Source organism: Chaetomium tenue, assembly GCF_020726465.1.
Source record: "Chaetomium tenue strain MPI-SDFR-AT-0079 chromosome Unknown F5144scaffold_6, whole genome shotgun sequence".
In the NCBI taxonomy this organism is placed as follows: Eukaryota; Fungi; Ascomycota; class Sordariomycetes; order Sordariales; family Chaetomiaceae; genus Chaetomium; species Chaetomium tenue.
Window position 1 is genome coordinate 4,252,219 of NW_027117334.1, and position 14,707 is coordinate 4,266,925.

The 14,707-nt window shown below is 53.0% G+C and overlaps 6 protein-coding genes across 6 annotated transcripts; 3 read left to right on the forward strand and 3 right to left on the reverse strand.

Moving 5' to 3' along the window:
* The first annotated feature begins 142 nt into the window (after positions 1 to 142).
* On the forward strand, positions 143 to 1,504 carry F5144DRAFT_584826 (uncharacterized protein). The gene is made up of 4 exons (XM_066789646.1): positions 143 to 503; positions 563 to 670; positions 724 to 839; positions 910 to 1,504. The coding sequence occupies exons 1-4, from the start codon at positions 248 to 250 to the stop codon at positions 1,240 to 1,242; spliced, it is 813 nt and encodes a 270-aa protein (XP_066640661.1). The 5' UTR covers positions 143 to 247; the 3' UTR covers positions 1,243 to 1,504.
* F5144DRAFT_584828 (peptidase S41 family protein) lies at positions 1,505 to 4,267 on the reverse strand. The gene is made up of 6 exons (XM_066789647.1): positions 3,923 to 4,267; positions 3,712 to 3,858; positions 3,405 to 3,659; positions 3,224 to 3,350; positions 2,254 to 3,151; positions 1,505 to 2,197 (listed from the first exon to the last, which is right to left on the reverse strand). Exons 1-6 carry the CDS (start codon positions 4,188 to 4,190, stop codon positions 1,697 to 1,699), a joined length of 2,196 nt encoding a protein of 731 aa, XP_066640662.1. The 5' UTR covers positions 4,191 to 4,267; the 3' UTR covers positions 1,505 to 1,696.
* An 88-nt stretch (positions 4,268 to 4,355) lies between these two features.
* Positions 4,356 to 5,602, forward strand: F5144DRAFT_584839 (uncharacterized protein). Its single transcript, XM_066789648.1, has 4 exons — positions 4,356 to 4,824; positions 4,888 to 4,977; positions 5,039 to 5,157; positions 5,224 to 5,602. Exons 1-4 carry the CDS (start codon positions 4,533 to 4,535, stop codon positions 5,479 to 5,481), a joined length of 759 nt encoding a protein of 252 aa, XP_066640663.1. The 5' UTR covers positions 4,356 to 4,532; the 3' UTR covers positions 5,482 to 5,602.
* Positions 5,603 to 6,139: 537 nt separating this feature from the next.
* Positions 6,140 to 6,646, reverse strand: F5144DRAFT_606406 (uncharacterized protein; the record flags this gene model as incomplete). The annotated part of the gene is made up of 2 exons (XM_066791487.1): positions 6,140 to 6,532; positions 6,587 to 6,646. 2 exons carry the CDS (start codon positions 6,644 to 6,646, stop codon positions 6,140 to 6,142), a joined length of 453 nt encoding a protein of 150 aa, XP_066640664.1.
* Positions 6,647 to 8,504: 1,858 nt separating this feature from the next.
* On the forward strand, positions 8,505 to 10,806 carry F5144DRAFT_376767 (putative C6 transcription factor). Its single transcript, XM_066784553.1, has 3 exons — positions 8,505 to 9,769; positions 9,842 to 10,272; positions 10,347 to 10,806. Exons 1-3 carry the CDS (start codon positions 8,804 to 8,806, stop codon positions 10,750 to 10,752), a joined length of 1,803 nt encoding a protein of 600 aa, XP_066640665.1. The 5' UTR covers positions 8,505 to 8,803; the 3' UTR covers positions 10,753 to 10,806.
* Positions 10,807 to 10,859: 53 nt separating this feature from the next.
* Positions 10,860 to 11,792, reverse strand: F5144DRAFT_495866 (SAM-dependent methyltransferase; the record flags this gene model as incomplete). Its single annotated transcript, XM_066786121.1, has 1 exon — positions 10,860 to 11,792. The coding sequence occupies one exon, from the start codon at positions 11,790 to 11,792 to the stop codon at positions 10,860 to 10,862; it is 933 nt and encodes a 310-aa protein (XP_066640666.1).
* Positions 11,793 to 14,707: the final 2,915 nt, after the last annotated feature.

Consider the following 14,707-nt stretch of genomic DNA (forward strand, 5'->3'; position numbering starts at 1 on the left):
GAATGCGCCAAAGACCTTGTTGTGTGGTTGGTGGTTGGTTGGCGCCGGAGCGCAACAAGCCTCTTGCGCCAAAGACGCGCCTAAGCTTGTCACCCCATCTGGCCGGCTACATTCTGCCCATGTCTCGTCAATCCCATTAGATGATTCAGGCCCTCCCTTGAGATTCCAGTACTGTACATACTTACTGAGTCAACTCCCGGCTTGAGCCCGCCTGATTCGTATGAACGATCCCTAATCCACGCCTGAAATGCCCTACCCTTTCAAGTTCTCCAAGGATGAGTCCTTCGAGGAATCTTCCGAGTCGCTCATCGAGCACGACCCTCGTTTGAAGAAGAGAACAAACCGAACATGCAACTGGAGCTTCTTGCGAATCGTCCTTATGGTGATAGCCATCGCCGTTGCAACCATCGAGCTGATCGTTTTTGAAACCATTTTCGTCCATTTTTCTTCCCGTGACGAACCACCACAGTTGCTGGGCGAACTGAATAAGCTGGTGCCGGATTGTAGGTTCAGCAACAACATATGCCTGTTTGTAACCCGTGATGCTTACGGATGTTACCAGTCCCCGTTCGCCAGGTCCTTTTCCGGAAAGACTCAACAGCCACCTGGGATCACAAGACTGAAAAGTCGAGGAACGCGACCCGGGATAATTGGTTATCATATGTTCCTCGTACGGCCTTCCCTTCTTGCTTTTGTGATAGCTTCTGACCACCCCTTCTGCAGGAGGAAATGGATTTATCGCCGTGAACAACACCAACAGCTACAATTTGCCCGACCCCATCCTCTTCCGAGGGCAGAACGCGTACTCAATGGCTGTCTTCCATCAATTACATTGCCTGGTACGTGACCAAGTCACGTCCTTCGCGTGGTCAAAATGGCTTTCATCTTCTCACATTGACTCATGTCTAGTATACAATTATGGACATGTATACCGAGATGAGCATTACCGCGGGGCACCGTCGCCGGGAATCCGGGAAGCATGATCACAATCACGATCATGGCAACAATTCTCACCAAGATGGAAACCAAGGAAGTACTCATCGCCATAACCACGTCGACCATTGCTTCAGATATTTGCGCCAGTCTCTCCTCTGCTGCGGAGACACGGCTCTGGAGGGGCAGGACCCCAACACAGATGCGCTGGGCACTGATGGCACGGGGGCGGTGCATGTGTGCAAGGACTTTGATGCTATTCGATCGTGGGCTGACGGGAATCGGTTGGTCGACTCAAAGCACCCGTGAAGAGACTGACGTCGAGGCAGTCATGATAGGGCACTGGTTTTCAGAATCTGGGTAACTTGGGCGCCCTCCGGCTTTCCCGCAAAACCAATGTCGAAGTAGTTACACTCTTAATACCACGTTCTTCTTGCGCTTTCGGAGAGATCGTGGGAGCCGTTTTGAGACATGTAACGGCAAGTTTATAGTGTATTCTAATCTGTATCGGCATAATGATCCCCCGCGACGTTTTTAATCGCAGTTTGTGTTGTCCAGTCATCAGTGGAAGTGTTGTCCAGTGGAAGAAGCCAGCAGAGAGCAGACCAGGCAACACGGTCCATGACCAGGAGAGAGGTTGTCCACATACTATGACGATGCTTCATGTCACTCAAGGTTGCTCAAGGGATAAACCTCTGGGAGAGGTTGGGACACTCGTGGCTGGAGCCAGAATGGGTAAAGGTACATTACTGTATTCCATCCTTCATGAACCTCTTGGGGAGCCGGACACGCAGGACCCATTCCCAAACATTGCCCTAGCTGCTGATCGCCACGTCGTCTCTGGCCGCAGCACATTTTCCGCGGTGAAGAACAATCGACAATCCGCCGCCTCGTAGACAAACTGCAGTGGCGTCTCCCCATCGCTCTCGCCATACGCGTTCCTGAAATTGACCCCGCTACTGCCATACTTGTCAAATCTGAGTGGGAACTCTTCCAGAGGGAGAGGAGCAATCTCTCGGAACCGCGCCATCTCCGTTGTGCTGAGAATTGGATCGGCATCAGGGGCGTGAAGTGCTATGTCATACGCCTCCTGGATGTACCGGCTGGCTGTCCTCAGAGACCAGTACTGGCCTCCCTTGACACCCCCAAGGAGCTGCATGGGGGCGTGTCGTGGTCTTCCTCCAAAGACAATGCTGCGAACACCTTGCCCGACCAATAAACTTGCTAGGAGCACGCATGTTGATGCGCAGTGTCCGTCCGTCATCTGGTGATGGTCAGCTGATGCTTCGCTTTCTCTTGTACACGGCGTACATGACTAACAATGACGATGCTGTCAGCACCAAAGAGTTGAAAGGTGTGCGACTTTGGAACTGGTCCAAAGCCTTCGATTGGATTGTCTTCAGTGGATGCAGAAGTTAAGTTGAACGTGGCATACATTTCCGATACCGTACCAGTAGAGCCGTATAGATCTTCCCACGACGCAAAGGCGTGTCGCTGATCTGGTGACACGGCGAGATGGGCGGCAAGAGGAAGATCAAGAGGGAACCTGTCTTGGTACCTCGCCCTCCCCTGCATGGAAGAAAACACCTTGCCCATTAGGCGAATCAACTTGGTTCGACGGAAACGTGTTCGCGTCTCGAGACCTGCATGAGGGAAGAGGATTTGAAAAAAGTTGAAACCGACGTTGACATTGCCTCCCCCGTTGCCTGACATGTCGATGATCAAGCGTGTCTTCCCATCGGCATGAGCTCTGTCTAGGAATGTATTTGCTGTAACGGACAGACCCTTGGCGACCCAGTCGTCTAATTTGAAGGTGGGGAGCTGTAGGACGGCGACATCTTGATGCTCATCGCCGTCCAGATAGTACCCTCTCACAAGATCACCTTCATGTTGGATGAGTGGTAATGGATAGCGCGGTGGTCCAGTTGGTGGGATGTCGCTTTCAAACGGATGGTCTCGAACGACGTGAGACTTGCTCTCGTCCTCGCCGTTGGACCTTTCAGGCAAGCACGCCGCCCTGAAGAGCGACTCGCCGTCGACAACGTCATCGAAATTTTCCATTGACAGAGAAGCTGTAGTCTCAATCACCAATTGAGTGCCGTTTGCAAACTCAAGCGTGTGCCGAGGGCCAGGCCATAGCCCCAGATGGTTGGTCCAATATCCACCGCCGTATCTTCCTTCAAACCCTGCGTTAGGGGAAGGGAAAAGACTGTTGTACCTTCAGGCCGAAGCTTCAGGTCAGCACTCTACCCAAATTCTTATAATGGGGCGTGTATAGCATTATAGGTACCTTGCATCAGGGTCTTGCAACCCAACAGTTGCGCCAATGTTGGCCTGCAAAAAGTAGGTCGGATCTTGTCCATTGATGTAAATGACGGGCGACATATCGGTGCCATACACCATAGCTTTAGCATCAGCTGCACAGCGTTTAGGTTAATTTCACTCAATCGACGCTGGAGTGGGTTACCTACCGTAAGCATAGATTTGTGGCAGTTCTAACCCGTCCCTAGATAACGACACCAAAGGGACGCCGTGCTCGAAGTGCATGACGGATAAGGAACACAACTCCAGGCCCAGGTGGCCGTCGTTAGCTCGAGATATGAGATACCGCAGATCATAGTCAAAGTCATAATGGCTGGTGTAAAAACCCTTGACCGCTTTGCCTCTGATTCGCTTCATGCCTCGGAGCACGTCGACCGAGGTCGAGATATAACCACTCGGTGGTTCTGGCAACGTCAATGACCCCACTCGCTTTTTGTTGCAAGAAAAGATTACTACCCTTTAGAACATCTATGGTAGCATGAAACTGCAAATACTTGACATATTCGTCGAGGAACTCCACCGCCAGCTTTGAGTGGAACGGCATGGAGCGGAGACAGTCATAGGCGACCTGTCCCGGGATGCCGCTCGACCTGGCATTTTCTCCTGAAGGTATTGTCACATCATCAGACATATGGATGAAGAAACCGGAAACTGGGCCATATCTCACCTTGGTGACCTTTCAATACTGAATAGGCCGCTTGGACCTGTGCGCAAGGCTCAGTCCGTCCTGCGGCGGCCACCGATAGGCAACCAGTCAAAACACAAAACGCCCACACCACGCAACACGCAAACCTAGTCTTCATTATGCAAGGCCATAACAGAATGCACAATTGCATTCTCAGGCGTAAATGTGAGCCGCAGTGGAAAGCAGCTTGGATCATGGCACGTGCGGATGGGAGAAAGCTCGGAGCGCTTAGGGGGCGCGGCGGGCACATTCTACCCCTGGATTGAGCACCAAGTAAAGACCGCTCGTCGTTAACAAGCCGACTCGTTTCCTGCGCGTGTGTTTGCGTGCTTAACGTTGCGTCACCAAGCAAATCAGGTAATGGTAGGCGCCATTAGGCGACCTTAGGCGCTGGCGCGCTGCCGTTAAGGGGTGGTGAGAGAGGTGTTGTGATTGACGCCGCGCCAAAAAGCTTGCTTCGGTGTAGCCTGGAATAACCGGTACCTCACAACATCCTGTTTTATCTTCTTTTGGGGTGTGGTAATGCCGTTTACTCCCGTCTTCGCAGTGTGGCATCCACCAAACCTCTCATTAAGCACATGCACTCAACGACATGCCCCCAACATCATCGAAGTACTCCCCCCTCCCCGAGGACCGCGACATATCTTCCCGCTCTTCGACGGAGACATTGGCGCTGGACAATGAGGAAAAGCAAAGCCTGGTAAATCACATTTTAGGGACCAAGCACACATCACAGACTCGGCGCCCCAAAATTTGGCATGGTTCGGTACACTACTGCGTAGCCGGAGTTCTCTCCTTGATCAATGTGGCCGTGTTCATTGCCCTTTTATCACAATGGCATGGGATGAGGCCTACACCACGGCCAGCTTGGCTGCCTCCACAGGGTGAGTAAATGACAAGATCAATCTTGAAATAACCTCTGTTGTTAATAAAATTTCCCATGGAAGTGATGCGTGAATCGCTATTCGAATTCCAGACATTGTACGGGCGACCTCTCAACAATGAATCTGAAACAGCCTGGAACGCTCTGATGCCCAGTACGGCTCCCAACGGCCAACACCCTGTTCCTGCTAATGCTAACTCGCCACTATCGTTCAGACGGTCGCGGATTCGTCATCATTAAGAATGACACGGCCCTTCCAGACCAGCCGGGCCTAAACCAGTCTCTTGTCGAGCAAAAGGCGATGGTATCCGTGTTCCACCAACTACATTGCATTGTCAGTCACACAATCTCACCCGAGTCCCATTATACGGTGTACGGTGAACGCTGACAATAAGCGCAGTACATGATTAGGGAGGGCTATTACAGTGCGCTAGAGGGGAACGTTGACCAGGTCAGTCCGGCGCATCTGATGCACTGCTTCGATTACATCCGGCAGACCATCATGTGTTTTGGAGATACAACTCTGGAATGGCTCCCAGCGCCTCCAAACGATAAGGGAAGCTCGGGCTGGGGGTATGAACATACGTGCCGCGACTTTGACGTGATCTCGCGCTGGGCCGAAGAGAATCAGCTGAAAGCATCTGAAGGAATTCACTAATTAGGTAGCTTAGCAAACCAGAGTAATTGTTCTAGCTATGCGAATTTGATACACTGCCGTGCCAGTTCTGCGGCTTCAGGTCTAGCCTCAAACTGCGTCGCATCATCAGTACCCCTTAAATAAGCTCATTCCCTTCTAGTGTCCCAGCTAATTACACATAACATGATGCACCGAAAGATCATCAAGAAACTATTCTTTGCCTGTACTCAGCCTTCGCTCCCTCTAATATTTTTCGTGCAAGAACACTGTGGAGTTGATGGAACCTCGTTGCTGGAAATAAGCAGTCAATATCCATCTAGTCTCACAAATACCCCCATTCCCCCCTTGACGAGTAGATACCTACCTATTATGCTACCAGGGTAACGACCAGGGATTGGACTTCGATCAAGCAACAAATCGAGACCTGTGCAGCAAACAGGGCCAGGTCGCGGATCTTTGACTTTACAGATTTGATTCCTAGCTGATTCCCGATTGACTGAATTCCAAACGTGGAATGAAAGGCACCTGGTCCTTGGGGATGACCTCCCGGATGGGAGACACCCAATCATGATGCATCCGAATCCCCCACACATCCCCCCCCGGCTTTCCTCCCAGTGCTAGGAACCACATTCCTTCCTGTACTGTGCTGTGGCAGAGAGCGTCTTTGGGAGTCGCCCACTCAAGCATCGACTTCTATCACGTAGTCCTCGACACCATCAGCACGCTTCCCGACTTCGATGACATAGTCCTCGACCTTGTCACCGCGCTTGCCAACCTCGATCACGTAGTCCTCAACATTGTCGCCGCGCTTGCCAACCTCGATAACGTAGTCCTCGACGTTATCACCACGCTTCCCAACCTCGATGACATAGTCCTCGACATTGTCGCCGCGCTTGCCGACCTCAATGACATAGTCCTCGACGTTGTCGGCTCTCTTGCCGACCTCGATCACGTAGTCCTCAACATTGTCGCCACGCTTTCCAACCTCGATCACATAATCCTCGACGTTGTCAGCGCGCTTCCCAACTTCAATCACGTAGTCCTCGACGTGGTCACCGTGGCGTTTGGCGGGCTAGCACTGGATTAGGGAACATCAGAATACTTCTCGGGTCAACCATGCACTGACCTGGGACGCAGGGGCAGCGAGTGCGCCTATGGCAAGGGCGATGAGGACGGCAAACTTCATGATGGGCGAATGACTGCGGTGCTTCCTGGTAAATGTTCTGGAAGGTTTGGGTAAGATGGAGGAGCGGTTTGTCAACTCTGGGAGGCACAAGTGCTCTGTGTACTCACTGGCGCATGTTGCCGACTTACTATATAGCTCAAGCGGGGATCAGTCGCAATCTTCTTTGCGCCTCTGGCGCTGTGAGGCCGTTGACGTGATCGCTCAACCTGGAAGCGCGGCGCTTAGGACTTTGCCGCTTGTGATTGTCGGGTTGTCTGTGAAGCTATGGGTAGGTATCATTGTACATGTACAGTACACCAAGTCTGAGGAACGTAGAGTACACTGGTCGCTAAGTCCGCCTAACTTGAAAGAACAAGTCTCTGACAGAGTGAGCTGCGCCTGCGCCTGGTATGGTACCTTCGCCCGCAGCTTCTCTGGTAGTTTTACTTGAAACTGCGCCAACACCTGTGCCCGCGCCTGCGCCTGCTACGGGAGTTGTGCCCACGCCTGCACCCGCGCTTGCGCATGTCCATCTGGCAGCTTGGTCTCGCTTGGTTTAGATTCGCACCATGATTCATGGTCATGGTATTATAACCAGCCCTTCACTTCGTCAAAAGTAAGTGCAGAAAGCTGTTTTTTCATCAACGATATAATCATCCACCTCACCCAAAATACGATCTCTCTCACTCGTGACAACGTCGATTCGCGACTTGTCTGTGGGCCGAGCCATCAAAAGGTGGCACCCAGCCCACGTGCTTCGAAAGTATCAGTGGAAGCCCCCCACGGCCGCGAGGAAGCTGATCCATCTAAAGTAAGCACCCTGGTTGTGGAGGAGGCCGTGGACGTTGGCTTGGATGATCAGGGGGGGGGGGGGGGGGGTCAGCACTATCGTAGAGATATAAAGGATTAAGAGTCGCTCACAGAGTGGACTTTGCCTAGGCGCACACCCACGGTATGGGACAATATCACAACGTCATACGATCGCCCAGTTTCGTCATTATAGATACAGCGGTTATGGCGGGTGAGCAATAAGTTGCGTGACTCTAGCCATGCATTTTCCAACCCCAGTCATAGAGGTTTCGGAAAAGCCCGCGTCGTCCATCCATCCAGGTACTAATGTGCCGAGATATGGTGCAGTATCGTATGCACTCCCGAGGTACCTTGCGCATGCAGCTCGCAACAAACCGGGTTACTTTTATGCACCTCCAACTTTCATGATTGGCCTGCCACTATAGCTTGCAGTAGATACCACATCCCACTTGTTTTCCTCCATTCCCGCTGGAGTCAGGGTGAAACTGGACAGTGAGGTCGGTGAACTAGCCGACTTTTGGTCACTATCGTCAGTGAACAACACCCCCCACGCCCCACGCCACCCCAAGGGCATATATTAAGGGTTTGAACTTGGAGTTTTAAACGTTTGGAAATTGCCCCGAGCATTAGAGAAGGCCACAATTGATTTACGTTCTTCTCCTCTCGCAAGCCTCGCTCTGATATGGGCGCACCTCCTGAGGCTGCATGTACATATCATCACAGCTACAACTGGTAAGTCCTGTATCCTTTCTCTCTGGTGTGCATAAATATTACGGTCCATGTACAAGTAGTTCGGCTTGATGATCGGATCTCTGCCAGTTGTTACATGCCCCTGCCAGGTCACCGTCACCACCACGGCGGGACAACCCAAGGTTTAATTCCGGGACTGCCCACCTCAGGCAAGCGGATGGCTACTATTGGGCAGAGGCGGGTGTTCAGCCAGCCACAATATCATCCCCGCTCGCATTACAACTGTCTTGCATGAGAGGGGCCAGAGCAATCTGTAGATCGATGGATCGATCGTCATGGCTGCTTGCGGATTTGCTTCTCTTTTCCTCAAATATGGCATGATGCATGCCTTCACCCCGCTCCATGGCTTTACCCCTCGCGCACATGGACTCTATAAATGATAACGATGTATTTTGTACCTGTGAGCGATCTCGCCGGCGTAAAAATGATTCATAACCGTGACCCCCCAAACCCGGCCGCCAGTAGACCCATGTACCGTAAACAGAGGGGGCTGTCCCGGTCCATGGCAGAGGTCCCAAGGTTCAGCTTTCAAGATCCAAACCTCATCCATCGCGACAGCTACTATTCCAAGGCACCAGGTGGCACCAGAGCCCCATTGTTTCGTTCGTCCGCGTGCAAATGGTCAACCAGCGCAGCAAGTCGGGATGCTGGACCTGCCGTCTCCGGCGCAAGAAATGCCCCGAGAATGGGCCGCCATGTTCCAATTGCGAGTCGAGAGGAGTGGCCTGCCATGGGTACGGCCCAAGGCCAGCCTGGAAAGACCGCGGTGACAAGGAGAAGGAGGAGGCGGAACGCCTTCAGCTCCGGCGGTGCAACCAGACGCGCCGGAGTTCGTCGTCGAACGCCACCGACACGACATCCGGCGATAGCATCTACTGCCTCCTTCCCTCCACGGCCTTTGCCTCTCCACCACCCGACTTGGTGTCATTCTCCTTCTCGCCGCCTACTGTTGATAACAGCAGCTTCCCCTTTCCTTCGAGCTCTCCGGCGCATCTAGATGACCCGAGCTTCGCGTTCTTGCCGGAATCTTGGGTGCCAGGCTTGGACAGCATCCCAGGCCTAACACCTTTCGGCGACAATTCTTCCATTGATACCTTACGGCCTCCCAGACATACTCTCCAGGATGTAGGCCTAACGCCGCCGGCCTCCGCTTTGCCTACCGGCGCGGAATCTGTCCTAGATTTCCCTGCCAACAACCGGCTCCCACCTTCCGAGGAGAGAGAGATCGAGCTTACGATGCAGTACCTAGAACGGGACTTCCCAAGGCAACATCCTTCTTACGGGGCACCGACTGTGGGGGTTCGAGCATGGCTCATGTGTAGCTTCAAGCGCTCGTCCTCATTTCGGTACGCCTCGCTGTGCATAAGCGCCTACTTCGATTTCCTCAAGGCGCCCTCACATGACGGCCCGCGGAGGACGGAGCTCTTCCGTGAATATGACCGGTTCAAACAGTTGGCGGCCAAGGCCCATGCACTCCTACTGGAGGCGAGTGTCGATGGAAGCAGGGGCGATCAGTCGCTGGCGCAGCGCGACTTTATGCTAGGGGAGAAGATAGTCAGCAGTGTTCAGCTCGCCGCATTAGAGGTGCGTGTATTATATGAATGAATAAAATCAACAGTACCCAAGCTTACGAGTTCTTATTCTGTCCCCGTCCAGTCCCTCGAGGAGAATCACGACAGTGCCCTGTCGTATCTAGATTCGGCATCACTCGACTTGATACAATATCATGACCATGGATCCTTCATTGACTCAGACCATACGATCCTTCCAGGAGCCTCACCCATGGAGCGCAAAGCTGTAGAATTCTTCACTTGTGTCCTCATATGGATTCACGTTCTGCACTGTTCCACGAGGCAGACTATTCCCCGAGGCGCAACCCTGTATCGGCAGCTCCTCGCCTCAGATTCTCCATTCGCCAAATCCTTCGTCGATATTGTTGGCCTTGAGGGATGGGTCCTCGACGCCCTCATGGATACTATCGAGGTCTCGCTGTGGAAACGGGAGCAGGAGGCCAAGAATCGACTCAGCATGCGAGAGCTCATAGGAAAGACGGATTCAATTCTAGCCACACTTAATCAACAGCTCCAGTAAGCGATATTCATTCCCCGACCCGAATAGCATTATCGGAGAAACACGGTTGAGCTCACACTTATTGTCCTAGGAACAGGCATGACGGCCCTATCCAAACGCATATCTTTGCGCACGCCATCGCCATCCATGCCCACGCCCTCACATCAGGTTACCAGCCCGCAGTCCCCGAAATCAAGGAGACACTCGAGAAGGCCGTCCCACTATGGTTGAAGCTCGACCCCAACAGCCACAGCATCAAACGCCTCTCGTGGGCCTTTTGCGTATCAGCTAGCCTCGCTTCTGAAGCGCAGCGCAGCGTGTTCGAGGGGGTGCTATCCGCCGTGGCCTCGGCCGATGCCCTATCAGCGGCAGTCCCTCTCTTGAAATCCACAGTCGAGGAATGTTGGAAGCTGCTGGATGCTGGTTCACCGTCGTGTAACTGGCAGGATGTGATGCAGAGAATGGGTTGCAACATCCACAGCGTTTTATTCACATGACGCCGTTTTGCAGTGCCGTCAGGTCATCAAATAGAGAAAGAGAAAAAGGCGCCGGGAGTTCGGAACACTGCAGCCAAAAGACCCCCTCTCCTCGGACCTATTTGACGCTATAACTCAAGCACTGCGCACCACACATCCATCGCGCCCACTACCGCTTTCCCCCCAGCCCTGACCCGTTCCACCTCAGCCCGGAGCTGCTGAACAGTCTTATCAATTTCCGCCCGACGATCCTCGCTCAGCCCCGCATCCACCACCCGCTGCTCAAACCGCGGCCCCAACACATAATCCACCTCAAACTGCCCCTCCAACATATCCTCCGCCTGATGCTCGACCCAGTGCCTCTCCTGTGTGTACCCGGCCTCCCGCGCCGCCGACAGGATGATGCGCTGGTCCACGCCGGCGCGGACGTTCTGCTCCTGAAGTCCGGGCTCGCTGGGGGTGTTGTAGCGGTACAGCAAGGCCTGGGCCTTCGCGGCCAAGATGTGGGGGAGTTGGGTGTCGCTGGAGGGCTGGTACGACCATTCCGCCAGGTAGATGCGCTTGATCTTGGCCTCTGCCAGCGTGGTGAAGAGCGAGCGGGCGACGTCCTCGGCTTGGAAATACCAGAGGCTGTGGCACATGACGGCCGAGTCGATGAAGTTGCCGGCGGGGGCATCTAGTGTTGCTAGATAAGAAGGCGCGTCAAAGGGGAGGTAGGAGATGCGAGGCCCTAGCACCGACTTGCGGATGTGCTCGTGTGCCTCTCGCATGGTGAAGGGGTGGCCATAGTCTGGCTGCGCCGGGTCGATGGCCGTGACGTGCCCGCTGTCGCCGACTTTGAGTGCCAGAACGAGGCACGATTCCCCTTGCCCACAGCCGATATCCAGAACTCTCTCCCCTTCCCGTACGCCCCATGAATCGACTAGGGCTAGGCGCTGCCTAAACCTTGGGCCGTGAAACTTTGTCACGAGCTCAGGCCTGTGAAGGGAACAGGCGAGTAGGGTTTTCAGCTGTGCCTCTCTGATTTTTGTATCCTGTGGAGGTGGGGAGGTTGGGGCCATTGTTGCCGCCGGCATATCGTCCGAAGGTGATCGTGACGTGGAGGTTATCGAAGTAGTTCCTGCAGGTGAAAATAGTGTGATGAGGGTACCAAGCGTATTGTGAAGCTGCAAGATTAGCGCTTAAACTGGTGTAGTTTCTACCATGAATATTCAGGAAGTTTGAGAAAGGCAGTGAAAGCTTAGTGCCATGGTAGGCTTAGGCCGTAGACGCAATCTGACGCAGGATCGCTGAGGTGCATTACTCTGGAGAGGCGCCCCTGAGGAGAGGAGCCGCCTCGCCGGCCCATGGACGAACCGATGCCCATTACTATCGCCTCACTTGGCGCAAGATGACTTTGCTTCCAACCCGACGAAGATGTTTTCTTTTTGCTCAAGCACTATGAATGGCGCTACTATTGTTCACTTCTTTGGCGTCGCCTCAACTTCCCAGGTTTAGCCACTCCTGGTCGCAATTAAAAGGACTAGCATAATAATCATACAAGGCGAGCCACAGACGTTCTTCAAGGACGAAAAGGCGATATATGCCGCTCTCATCTTAGTCACATCCCTGCCGTGGGGATACTGTTCGGACATGATAATCTGGGCGGGCATGATGGGCAAGTAAAATGTTGAGGTTAGGACTTTCCCAGACGCTTAAGTTGTCTGCCATAAATAGTGGAAGGCAAGAAAGGGGGTTCCGACAGTGGCAGATTCTAGCCCCCTGGCTTCAAGGACTCAACAACGATGGAAACGATACGGCATTGGCCATCCCGCCCTTCGAGTGGCACGGTATGTACTATGATGTATCATGTCTGTACACATACCCCCTTTCGGCCATGACGTGCTAAGATTCCCGGATCGTCCATAACTGACGCTCGTGATAGGCGCCTACGAGACAGTTGTTAGCGCTAGCGACACCGTATGCGGGCTTGTCACTGTATGATGTCTTGGATGTGGGATTTGGCGACATAAATCATGGCACATTTGGCGCAGTCATGCACAATTTGGCGCGGCGCCAACCTGCAGATTACATACCTAGGTACCTACTCGGGGGGCCACAAAGCTCGGCCGATATTTCCCCTGTCGAAATCCCGTTGCGTTCTTGCGCACAACATCCAACTTCAAAAACTTTGGCCGGTCGGATCGACCAGACCTCGGACGGCCTCATACAGCGGCTTGGCCACCTGTAGGCCACCAATGGGTTCAAAGTCCGCGTCTAGGTCCGGTCATAACCACTCGACGAGCAGGGTGGGCAAAAAATATTCGTTTTGGGCAAAATCAATATTACTAAGCAATCGAATATTGATTCAAAATGTGGAAAATATCTCACCCTGCTTAGTCATCGTCAATATTTCCAAGGAAGCCAATTGGTACACGGGTACCCGTGGATTTAAAGGTACACGGGTCCCGTGGCGATGACTAAGCCTGCTTCTACGTCTCCTTTTCGGGCATGACGAGTTCCCGAAAGGCGCGAAAGATCCTAATCAATAATGTATTGTCTTTGGCCTATAAATCGACATTGAAGCCGGTAGAAGTCTTACGAGATTCTTGACTACGAGCTTGCCGAGGCCCTATACTTGCCTAGCCTATTATGAATACAAAGCCTGCTGTTCCTCAATATCTCTCTCAATCCTCCTCCAGAGATCACCAACACCTCTTCTCCCTATATCAAATGGTTCGTGTTCCCTCTCTTGAGCTACCAAACCTTCAATCCTATCTTCTTCTGCTCTACTCCAATCCAGGTAGGCCATCATCTCCTCCTTCGTCCAGTCCCTTGAGCCTGTTGAAGTCGTACAGTGCTTTGTCATCTGCTTATAGTCAAGGCACCACTCGTAGCTTGCCTTGCTATATCGTAGAGGCAAACGCATTGCCTTCCGGTATTGCTGGTTGGTTCTGATGCTTCCACGTGGTTGGGCTCTGTGCCAAGTATCCCTTGCCTTGACATATCTCTGATAGATTGCCTGTGGGTCCCAGTAGTTGAGGGAAGCTGGCGATGGACTTGACAAGGCTGGTACTGTGTGATGCGGCGGTGGTGTAGGCGGCGGTGGTGTAGGCGGCGGTGGTGTAGGCGGCGGTGGTGTAGGCGGCGGTGGTGTATCTTCGGTGACAACCTCGATTGATGGCATTGTGGGTGTTGTTGCTTGCGAGGTCGGTTGTAGAGCTGAAGCCCGCTGCAATAGCTCTGCATGCCTCTGGGGACATGCCTTTGAGGTCATTATATGACCTAATGTATGGCATCTGCTGCAGGTGGGTAATGCCTTTGGCTGTGTTACAGCCTCGACTGTCTCAAACCCGCTAGGCTCTCGCCTGGTGCTTGATTGTGGTATAGTCGAATTGGCAGCAATAGGATCGATGCGCTGACGAGGCTCGAGTAGCAACTGAGGAGCGCCATCGCGTTTGAGATGCCAGCGTGAGGAGAAATGCTCAAGTCGAAGGACCAAGTTCTGGTCAAGCAAAACCTCCAATGTATGGACACAGGGTAGTCCCATAGATAGAGAGAAAGAGCCTGAACAGGTTCGCGGCAGAGATGGGCCTTTCCGGGTGAGGAGTTTCCGCTGCTCGTCGACCTTCCTTAGGGCCTCGTGTGATACCCAACCACGTACTCCACTGTATAGTGATCCAGAGAGCTCAATTGGAAACCGAATTTGCTGCTTGGCCTGGTTGGACTTCAGCTCCCCAAGTTGGTTGAGTAAGGCATGCTTCATCGCCCTCCAGGCCTCAAAAAGATCCAATGTAGATCGCTTGAGATACCCTTTGAGCAGTGCATGGATACCTTCAACACGTGAGGTTACCACGTTGCCGAAATGAGGGTGTTGGTCAACCCAAGCCTTAACAAGCTTTTCCTTGTACAAATCGAGCCAAGTGTTCTTGATATACTTGACCTCTTCGACATGGTGTGGAAGATACTGCTTCTCAAACTCTTCTAGACGCTTGTA

Coding starts and splice junctions, on each gene's coding strand:
- F5144DRAFT_584839 (XM_066789648.1), top strand. CDS start 4,533: ATGCCCCCAACATCATCGAAGTACTCCCCCCTCCCCGAGGACCGCGAC. Junction 4,825..4,887: donor AGCTTGGCTGCCTCCACAGG/GTGAGTAAATGA, acceptor TTCCCATGGAAG/TGATGCGTGAATCGCTATTC. Junction 5,158..5,223: donor TCCACCAACTACATTGCATT/GTCAGTCACACA, acceptor CAATAAGCGCAG/TACATGATTAGGGAGGGCTA.
- F5144DRAFT_584828 (XM_066789647.1), bottom strand. CDS start 4,190: ATGTGCCCGCCGCGCCCCCTAAGCGCTCCGAGCTTTCTCCCATCCGCA. Junction 3,660..3,711: donor TACCATAGATGTTCTAAAGG/GTAGTAATCTTT, acceptor TGACGTTGCCAG/AACCACCGAGTGGTTATATC. Junction 3,351..3,404: donor GCCACAAATCTATGCTTACG/GTAGGTAACCCA, acceptor AACGCTGTGCAG/CTGATGCTAAAGCTATGGTG.
- F5144DRAFT_376767 (XM_066784553.1), top strand. CDS start 8,804: ATGGTCAACCAGCGCAGCAAGTCGGGATGCTGGACCTGCCGTCTCCGG. Junction 9,770..9,841: donor TTCAGCTCGCCGCATTAGAG/GTGCGTGTATTA, acceptor GTCCCCGTCCAG/TCCCTCGAGGAGAATCACGA. Junction 10,273..10,346: donor ACACTTAATCAACAGCTCCA/GTAAGCGATATT, acceptor TTATTGTCCTAG/GAACAGGCATGACGGCCCTA.
- F5144DRAFT_584826 (XM_066789646.1), top strand. CDS start 248: ATGCCCTACCCTTTCAAGTTCTCCAAGGATGAGTCCTTCGAGGAATCT. Junction 504..562: donor GAATAAGCTGGTGCCGGATT/GTAGGTTCAGCA, acceptor GGATGTTACCAG/TCCCCGTTCGCCAGGTCCTT. Junction 840..909: donor TCCATCAATTACATTGCCTG/GTACGTGACCAA, acceptor ACTCATGTCTAG/TATACAATTATGGACATGTA.